This window comes from Schistocerca piceifrons, chromosome 11 (genome assembly GCF_021461385.2).
Source record: "Schistocerca piceifrons isolate TAMUIC-IGC-003096 chromosome 11, iqSchPice1.1, whole genome shotgun sequence".
Lineage (NCBI taxonomy): Eukaryota > Metazoa > Arthropoda > Insecta > Orthoptera > Acrididae > Schistocerca > Schistocerca piceifrons.
The window spans coordinates 18,760,219-18,771,076 of record NC_060148.1 but is presented as its reverse complement, the minus strand read 5'-3'; the positions used below and the strand labels follow the sequence as shown (position 1 = coordinate 18,771,076).

The 10,858-nt window shown below is 45.1% G+C and overlaps 1 protein-coding gene across 1 annotated transcript in view; it reads right to left on the bottom strand.

The window, feature by feature from the left end:
- Window positions 1–922: 922 nt before the first annotated feature.
- LOC124720284 (immunoglobulin domain-containing protein oig-4-like) overlaps window positions 923–10,858 on the bottom strand; it is a 52,760-nt gene continuing 42,824 nt past the window's right edge. Inside the window, exon 4 of the mRNA XM_047245595.1 lies at window positions 923–1,474. Within this exon, the coding sequence (XP_047101551.1) occupies window positions 1,316–1,474 (159 nt within the window). The 3' untranslated portion in view covers window positions 923–1,315. The remainder of the gene's footprint in view (window positions 1,475–10,858) is intronic.

Sequence of the window (10,858 nt, the reverse complement as noted above, 5' to 3'; positions counted from 1 at the left end):
GTCTTTACTGAATGACCCTCGTATATATATATATATATATATATATATATATATATATATATATATATGTATGTGTGTGTGTGTTTATTAAAATCCCAGTCTTAAAACGCTATAGATAGAGAACTGCAGCTCAGAATGATGTCAAATATATAAAAAAAATTAAGATAGGGTTTGGCCAAACTGAAAAATATATTCATCTTCAAGTAGTTTTATACAGAAACACATCACGTGATGTGGTTTCTGTCTAAAACTATATATATATATTATATATATATATATATATATATATATATATATATATATATATATATATTATATATATATATTCCTATCAAACGCAGTGATGTTTGTGTATACAACTACTTGAAGATGAATATATTTTTCACTTTGGCCAAACCTTAATTATTTAGGAGAAAACGACATTTTGTCTATGGAGTGCATGATTGATTCATTTGTTAATTTTTTTTTGTTTATTTAAGACGCAATCACATGTGTATGACAGAATCATAACCGGTTTCGGCTATATATTCTCCACCTTCAGATTCTAAAGGCGGCCTGCATTGGACACAGGTTCATGCGTTGTCAAAGTTTTGACAACGCATGAACCCATGTTCAGTGTATGCCGCCTTTAGAATCTGAATATGGTCATTGTATGGCCGAAACGGGTTACGACTGTCACAAACATGTGATTGCGTCTTATCTTTATGATGGAATTCAGAAATTAAAAGCCTGCCGTACCAAACATGTAAGAACAGGTGGGAACTAATTTTTTAAATAAATTTAGTTTTTTGTACCAAAAAGGTTTACTCTTTATTAACCTTACTTCCTGTGCCTCCATTGCGCTATAGTGTACCCACTGGTTGCAAAAATGAATTGAAATACACCGCTGAATTAAGCTTGTGGACATTCTTTAAAACACACGTTCCTCTTAAGTGAGTGTTTTTATTTGTCATATTTACACATAAATTACAACTGTACACTTATAAGAAAAATATACATTTACTTCACCAGTAATTAACTGCCCCTCTTCAAAGTTAATAACTGTTCATTTCCTGCGTGTGTGTCTCTCGTTTTCTGACAGAGTCTCCAGTTTGAGGTTGGTCGTCCAGTGTGCGGCAAACACGACTTTAGACTTCTGTGAAACAGTGGGAGTCGTAGTTTAGTGCGTGAGTGACGTCTGTACACAGCAGCGGGTTGTCCGACAGGCGAGGGGGCGTGTCTGCGCAGTACAGGTCTCTGGTCCCGCCACAGCGCGACGTCACGGCGGCGGCCACGCCCCCCAGGGGGTGGCGCCCAGTGCTGCCAACCTCGCAGACTAGTAGGTGTAGATGACGTAGTCGGTGCGGAAGCCCCTCCTGTCCACGGAGTACTGGTTGTCCGCCTGACACTCGTAGTAGCCGGCGTCCTTCTGCGTCGCGGGGTCGATCTCCATCTTGGACTTCATCGTGTCGTTCCCTGTGGGCCACTCGTGCACCTGCAACAACACATCCAGCCACAACAGTGCTAGCCACCTGGCCCGGAAATTCCTCAACCCAAAAACCCAGTTCTTCCGAGGCTGGCCGTACTTTTTGAGTAGCTAGACAGCTCGTGTCTGTCCGCAGTACTACGGCGGCTATTCAGAAAGTAGGGAACGTTTCGGCATTAATAAAAAACTAAGGACAGCAAATACATTTTATTATACAGGTTGGTCCATTGATAGTCACTGGGCGAAATATCTCACGAAATAAGTGTCAAACGAAAAAACTACAAAGTACGAAACTTGTCTAGCTTGAAGGGGAAAACCAGATGGCGCTATGGTTGGTCCGCTAGATGGCGCTGCCATAGGTCAAACGGATATCAACTGCGTTTTTTTAAAATAGGAATCCCCACTTTTTATTACATATTCGTGTAGTACGTAAAGAAATATGAATGTTTTAATTGGACCACTTTTTTCGATTTGTGATGGATGGCGCTGTAATGCCGGTTTACGTTGCCGCTGTTGGTGAATGACGCTTCGTCGCTAAACAGAACGCGTGCAAAAAGTCTGTCATCGTCCCGTGGCCAGTGGCATAGAAACATGGTACAGGTGCAATCGATGTCGATGTAGCATTCTCAACACCGACGTTTTTGAGATTCCCGATTCTCGCACAATTTGTCTGCTGCTGATGTGCGGATTAGCCGCGACAGCAGCTAAAACACCTACTTGGGCATCATTAATTGTTGCAGGTCGTGGTTGACGTTTCACATTTGGCTGAACACTTCCTGTTTCCTTGAATAACATAACTATGCGGAGAACGGTCCCGACACTCGGATGATGTCGTTCAGGATACCGAGCAGTATACATAGTGTGGTGTCACCGCCAGACACCACACTTGCTAGGTGGTAGCCTTTAAATCGGCCGCGGTCCGTTAGTATACGTCGGACCCGCGTGTCGCCACTATCAGTGATTGCAGACCGAGCGCCGCCACACGGCAGGTCTAGAGAGACGTCCTAGCACTCGCCCCAGTTGCACAGCCGACTTTGCTAGCGATGGTTCACTGACAAATTACGCTCTCATTTGCCGAGACGATAGTTAGCATAGCCTTCAGCTACGTCATTTGCTACGACCTAGCAAGGCGCCATTACCAGTCACTATTGATGCTGTAAAGCATGTACCGTCACGAGCGATGTTCACCAATTATTGATTAAAGTTAAGTATTCCAGCAGCTACGCACTTTTTTTGCTAGTATAATTACTTGACCTGTTCCAGACCTCCCGCCAGCCTGCGTGAGCTTAAACGCGTGCCTTTCGGCTTCCTCCTAGTAGCTTGGCTGTCTTGCCAGATCACAACACATAGCACACTGCCGTAGGGCATTTTGATCACAATAGCCATACATCAACACGATATCGACCTTTTCCGCAATTGGTAAATGGTCCATTTCAACACGCGTAATGTATCACGAAGCAAATACCGTCCGCACTGGCGGAATGTTACGTGATACCACGTACTGATACGTTTGTGACTATTACAGCGCCATCTATCACAAAGCGAAGAAAGTGGTCCAACTGAAACATTCATATTTCTGTACGTACTACACGAATATGTAATAAAAGTGGGGATTCCTATTTTTAAAAAAAACGCAGTTGATATCCGTTTGACCTATGGCAGCGCCATCTAGCGGGCCAGCCATAGCGCCATCTCGTTTCCCCCTTTAAGCTAGACGAGTTTCGTTCTTTGCACTTTTTCGGTTTGACGCTTATTTCGTGAGATATTTGGCCCAGTCAGTATCAATGGACCACCCTGTATACATCAGAAAGAGCGACTGACATACCACTTTTCTACACAGTCACCACCGCCCAAGCACATCGTATCTACGATGGAATGGAACGAGCTTTTCTTCGTGAGCGAATACATACAACACGGAGAGACTTGGCAAGAACGGATCAGGAACTTCTGGACATTTCCTATCAACTAAGTAGCAGAATGCAGCGAGAGGACTGGGAGAAGATCGACAGCATCACTCACAGGAGCATGCAGAACGAACTCGAGCGCTGCACCGAGCGGCAGAAGAAAAAGTTTGAAAGATGCCGGAAGCAGACCGACAAGGCGATTCCCGACATGTCACACACAGTGGTCAACCTCACTGAACGACAATTGACCGAAGTGTCTGTTCATCAAAAAGGAGGGAATTTCGCTATCATCCCGAGAACTATACCTATGGAGGATATCATTGCCAACACCGAAGCAGCCATTCGGACACTTCCCTGTGAAAGGGCAGAGGAAATACGCACTGAAACAGCCAGAATACTGCGCCGAGCAAAACCACCAGCTTGCAACCTGAAGAAAGAAGGGGTACAAGCCATTAAGGATCTCAACGCCGACAAGAGTATATTGGTACTGCCTGCCGATAAGGGGAATGCGACCGTTGTAACGAAGACCGAAGATTATGAGCAAAAGATCCGAGACCTATTAGATCCGACGACGTACCGAAAACTAAGCGCAGATCCGACGCAGCGTATCACTCGGAATACGAATCGATTAATCAAGGCGTCTTCTCTGCCGGCGGACATACAGAGAAACCCGCGCAACACAGAAGCCCTACCGCCTCGGCTGTATGGATTACCCAAGATCCATAAGAACAACGTTCCACTGAGACCGATCGTTAGCGCTCCTGGATCACCGACATATAAACTGGCAAAACACTTGGCCTCTCTGCTCCAGCCACACATGGGGAAGACCGACACATACATTAAGGACTCAGGACATTTCATTGAGAAGCTGAAGAAACTGAAACTTGCGCCAAACGACATCCTGGTCAGTTTTGATGTTGTTTCGTTACTTACGAAAGTGCCACTCAGCGACGCTCTGGAGCACATCGGTTCCATGTTCCCGCAAGACATCAGAAAGCTCTTCCACGCATGTCTCACCACGAGCTATTTCACGTGGGATGGCGAGTTCTACGAACAGCTGGAAGGCGTCGCCATGGGTAGTCCTCTCAGTCCAGTGGTGGCCAACTTCTTCATGGAACAATTCGAAGCACGAAAGTATCGTCGACGTACCTGTACCACACCAATTCGAAGCACAGGCACTGGACTCGGCGACTTGCAAACCTAAGGTGTGGTACAGGTACGTCGATGATACCTTCGTGGTGTGGAGCCATGGTGAAGAACAGCTCGGTGAATTCCTGAGACACTTGAACAGCCTCCATGCCAACATAACATTTACCATGGAAGTAGAAAAGGACAACAACCTGCCATTTCTAGATGTGCTGGTCACAATGGACGGCGAAAACCTGGGACACAGCGCGTATCGAAAACCGACACACACGGACCGATACATGCACAAACTGTCAAACCACCACCCGAGCCAGGAAAGAGGCATGATTAGTACGCTCGTAACGAGAGCAGGACGAATATGTCAGCCGCAACACCTCAAACGAGAAATGCAACACCTGGAAACTGTTCTGAGGAGCAATGGGTACTCCACAAATTACATTAGAAGTGTAACAGAGCCAAACACTCGGCGAAGTAAGGAACCGGAAAAAGAAATGTCGGATACGGCCTTTCTGCCATACATTCCCAGAGTGACGGTCAAAATCGGCCGTATATTGCGCAAACACGGCGTAAAGACGATTTTCAAACCGACAAGGAAGATCAAAGAGTGTCTTAGATCGGCGAAGGAGAAAAGAGACCCACTTGCAATGTCGGGAATATACCGTATACCATGCACATGCGGAAAAGTTTATGTCGGAATGACTGGACGATCAATTAACACCAGGATCAAAGAGCATAAGCGACATTGCAGGTTGGGGCAGGTGGAGAAATCGGCCGTGGCAGAGCACGCACTGAATGAGACCGACCGCGTAATAAAATTCGCCGACGGGGAAGTTCTGGCTGTAGAGAAGCACTATCACACGCGCTTGTTCAGGGAAGCTGTGGAAATACAAAAACACGCGAACAGTGTGAACAAGAAAGAGGAAAGCCTTAAGGTAAACGGATCCTGGCTCCCCGTTCTGCAGCGAACGACCGTCGCAGGTAGCAAGAGGAGAACCGCACCGGAAATGACCGCGGAGAAGACCTCGGACGTTGGCGCGCCAGCTACATATAGTCTGCGGCCGCGAGCTCGCTTCCAGTTCACCACCGGCAATGGAGGGAGAAGCTCTGACAATGCCAGCCACTCGTGCTGGCGAAACGTCAGAAAAATCATTAGATGAACGTCGGCCGAAGAACCCGAGACAGAAGCCAATAGGTAGTTTGTCAACAAGTGGCCACGAAAGCCTTAACAATTTTGAGTCACCAAACACATTGAGGCTCTTATCATGGTGGTGGACAAGCTTTGAAAGGCCTCCGTCGTAAAATTCTGCCGTCTGAGACTTCAGCCAGGGAGTGACGCCCGTCTTGAGTTCCACGGCGTCATCAGAGCGCTTCGTTGCAAACCATCTTGGGAAACAAGTGGAAGTCACTTGGTGCAAGATGGAGGTTGTAGGGTGGATGAGGGAAAATTTCCCATGTGAGTGAGTTAAGGAGTTCTTGAGTGCGGTTTGCCGTGTGAGGTCTGGCATTGTCATGCAAAAAAAAAAAAAATTTTGGACGTCACCTTTCCTCGGCGTTTGTTTTGAACTGCTCTTCTAAGGCTGTGCAAAGTTTGACAGTACCGGGCAGAATTTATGGCGGCTCCACGTTCGAGAAAATCAGTAAGAAACACACGTTGCCTATCCCACAACACTGTCGCCATCAACTTCCCTGCTCAAAAGGTTTGCAAACATTTTTGAGCAGCTAGGCAGCTGGTGTCTGTCCATAGTACCGGGTGATCAAAAAGCCAGTATAAATTTGAAAACTTAATAAACCACGGAATAATGTAGATGGAGAGGTAAAAATGGACACACATGCTTGGAATGACATGGGGTTTTACTAGAACAAAAAAAAAAAAATTCACAAAAGTCCGACAGATGGCGCATGACGAGCGTGTATAAAAGGAGCTGTAATGAGAGAGACGTGACGGGTGAGAGGTACGCCGATATGTTACACAATCGCATCATCCCCAGCCTGGCTGATAAACACCTGCTGGAACGTACGATGTTTATGCAGGATGGCGCTCCACCCCATATTGCTAGACGCGCGAAAGATATCTCTTGCGCGCGTCGTTTGGTGATGATCGTGTGCTCAGCCGCCACTTTCGTCATGCTTGGCCTCCCAGGTCCCCAGACCTCAGTCCGTGCGATTATTGGCTTTGGGGTTACCTGAAGTCGCAAGTGTATCGTGATCGACCGACATCTCTATGGATGCTGAAAGACAACATCCGACGCCAATGACTCACCATAACTCCGGACATGCTTTACAGTGCTGTTCACAACATTATTCCTCGACTACAGCTATTGTTGAGGAATGATGGTGGACATATTGAGCATTTCCTGTAAAGAACATCATCTTTGCTTTGTCTTACTTTGTTATGCTAATTATTGCTATTCTGATTAGATGAAGTGCCATCTGTCGGACATTTTTTGAACCTTTGTATTTTTTTTTTTTTTTTTTGCTCTAATAAAACCCCATGTTATTCCAAGCATGTGTGTCAATTTGTACTTCTCTATCTACATTATTCCGTGATTTATTCAGTTTTCAAATTTGTACTGACTTTTTGATCACCCGGTACTACGACGCCTATTCAGAAACTAGGGAAAGATTTTGGCATTATAAAAACCTAAGGACGAGAAATACATTTTATTATATACACCTGAAAGAGCGAGTGACATATTACTCTTCCACATAGTCACCAAACACATCGAGATACTTATGAATTGGTTCAAATGGCTCTGAGCACTATGGGACTTAACATCTATGGTCATCAGTCCCCTAGAACTTAGAACTACTTAAACCTAACTAACCTAAGGACATCACACAACACCCAGAGATACTTATCAAAGCACGCCAAATTCAAAAGAACACAAATTCCCCAAGATTGCCAAACTTTGACAGAAGTTCGAAATATGGCGCGTACTTCAATGCGAGATGCTTTTAATAATTCCACAACATAATTCTGTCTCGAAATCTGGCAGAAAACCCAAAGAGATTCTTGTCATACGTAAGCACACCAGTGGCAAGACGCAATCAATACCTTCACTGCTCGATAACAACGGTGAAGTCACTGATGACAGTGCCACTAAAGCAGAGTTATTAAACACCGGTTTTCCGAAACTCCTTCACCAAAGAAGACGAAGTAAATATTCCCGTATTCCATTGAAGAACAACTGCCAAGATGAGAAACATAGAAGTAGATATCCTCGGAGTAAGGAAGCAGCTCAAATCACTTAACAAAGGCAAGGCCTCCGGTACAGGCCGTATACCAGTCAGGTTCCTCTCAGAGTATGCTGATAAAGTAGCTCCATATTTAGCAGTTATACACAACCACTCGCTCACAGAAAGATCCGTACCTAAAGACTGGAAAATTGCTCAAGTCACACCAATACCCAAAAACGGAAGTTGGAGTAATCTGCTGAATTACAGGCCTATATCACTAACGTCAATTTGCAATGGGGTTTTTTGAACATATACTGTCTTCAAAGATTATGAAGTACCTCGAACAAAACGATTTCTTGACACACAGTCAGCACGGTTTCAGAAAATATCGTTTTTGTGAAACACAACTAGCTCTTTACACACATGAAGTAATCAGTGCTATCGACAGGGGATGTCAAATTGATTCCATATTTTTAGATTTCCAGAAGGCTTTCAATACCGTACCGCACAAGCGTCTTCTAACCAAACTGCGTGCCTACGGAGAATCGCATCAGTTGTGCGACTGGGTCCGTGATTTCCTGTCAGAAAGGTCACAGTTCGTAGTAATAGGCGGAAAGCCATCGAGTAAAACAGAATTAATATCCGGCGTTCCACAAGGAAGTGTTATAGGCCCTCTATTGTTCCTGATCTATATTAACGACATAGGAGACAATCTGAGTAGCCGTCTTAGATTGTTTACAGATGATGCTGTCATTTACCGTCTTTTAAAGTCATCAGATGATCAAAACAACTTACAAAATGATTTAGATAAGATTAAGATACCTGTATGGTGCGAAAAGTGGCAATTGACCCTGAATAAGGAAAAGTGTGAAGTTATTCACAAAAGTAGTAAAAGAAATCAGCTAAATTTCGATTACGCGATAAGTCACACAAATCTGAACGCTGTAAATTCAACTAAATGCTTAGGTATTACAAGTAACCTCAATTGGAACGATCACATATATAATATTGTGGGTAGAGCAAACCAAAGACTGCGATTCATTAGCGGAACACTTGGAAGGTGCAACAGGTCTACTAAAGAGACAGCTTACACCACGCTTGTCCGCCCTATTCTGGAGTACTGCTGTGCGGTGTGGGATCCGCATCAGGTGGAACTGACTGATGACATCGAAAAAGTACAAAGAAGGGCAACTCGTTCTGTATTATCACAATATAGGGGAGACAGTGTCACAGACATGATACGTGAATTGGAGTGGCAATCATTTAAAAAAAGGCGTTCTTCGTTGCGACGGGATCTTCTCGTGGAATTTCAATCACCAGTTTTCTCCTCCGATTGCGAAAACATTCTGTTGGCACCCTCCTACATAGGGAGAAATGATCGTCACGATGAAATAAGAGAAATCACGGTGCGCAGAGAAAAATTTAAGTGCCCTTTTTTCCCGCGTGCCGTTCGAGAGTGGAACGGTAGAGATAGCTTGAAGGTGGTTCATTGAACCCTCTGCCATGTACTTTATTGTGAATAGCAGAGTAATGACGTAGATGCAGATGTAGAGAAAGCGATGCAATGATGATATTTTCTCTTCATGTTCTTGTGGTATTTTCTGAGATATTTTGATGCGTTTCATAAAGCTGTAGCACCAGCCAACTCCACCCTTAAAGTCTGTCAAGTTCTACTGTAGCCCTAGCTTACGAGCGTGTGTTCGGATCATTTTTGTATTAATGCCAATGCCATTTTGACGGTGTCCTTGACTCCATTTCAGTACGTCATCTTCTAGTATTGGCCATTTTGCATTCAGTCGTCTTTTTGCATATTTAGCCTTCCTCATTTTTTTCAGTTGTTCTTTACTAGCCCGCCAATCGTGGATGCTTTTTTCTGTTGGTGGAGGGCCGAAATGCCGCTCAAGTGCTCTGTTTCCACGTTCTTCTGCGTATGCTATTACTTTCAATTTATAGCTCGCATAATATGAATACCTTTTATTTTTTCCGATTACGAAACTAGCTACTAACGAAAACATTTTACTGTTACTAATAACACAACTCACTTTCCATTCACTGGAACGGTAGACTGCAATGATGCGTCATAGGCTAGACGGTAATCTGGGTTTGTCGTGGCAGGGCGAGAGCGAGATAGTATTAGCGAGATTGCGAATACCAGCAACTCACGTTCGTCGCATTGGTGCGCTGCTGTTAAAGTTGAATCCAGTGTTGCCAGATTGAGATAGGTTTCCCACAGCATCGAATATACACTCCTGGAAATTGAAATAAGAACACCGTGAATTCATTGTCCCAGGAAGGGGAAACTTTATTGACACATTCCTGGGGTCAGATACTATTCTCCCATGGAGACGATCGTAGAGATGCTGGATGTAGTCCTGTGGAGTCACTACTCTTGATGAACTGGCGTATTGTGACGAGCCAGTTGCTCGGCCACCATTGACCAGACGTTGTCAATTGGTGACAGATCTGGAGAATGTGCTGGTCAGGGCAGCAGTCGAATATTTTCTGTATCCGAAAGGCCCGTACAGGACCTGCAACATACGGTCGTGCATTATCCTGCTGAAATGTAGGGTTTTGCAACGATCGAATGAAGGGTACAGCCACGGCTCGTAACACATCTGAAATATAACGTCCACTGTTCAAAGTGTCGTCAATGAGAACAAGAGGTGACCGAGACGTGTAACCAATGGCACCTCATACCATCACGTCAGGTGATACGCCAGTATGGCGATGGCGAATACACGCTTACAATGTGCGTTCACCACGATGTCGCCAAACACGGATGCGACCATCAAGATGCTGTAAACAGAACCTGGATATCATCCGAGAAAATGACGTTTTGCCATTCGTACACCCAGGTTCGTCGTCGAGTACACCATCTCAGGCACTCCTGTCTGTGATGCAGCGTCAAGGGTAACCACAGCCACGGTCTCCGAGCTGACAGCGCGTGCTGCTGCAAACGTCGTCGAACTGTTCGCGCAGATGATTGTTGTCTTGCAAACGTCCCCATCTGTTGACTCAGGGATCGAGACGTGGCTGCACGATCCGTTACAGCCGTGCGGATAAGATGCCTGTCATCTCGACTGCTAGTGATACGAGGCCGTTGGGACCCAGCACGGCGTTCCGTATTACCCTCCTGAACCCACCGATTCCATATTCTGCTAACAGT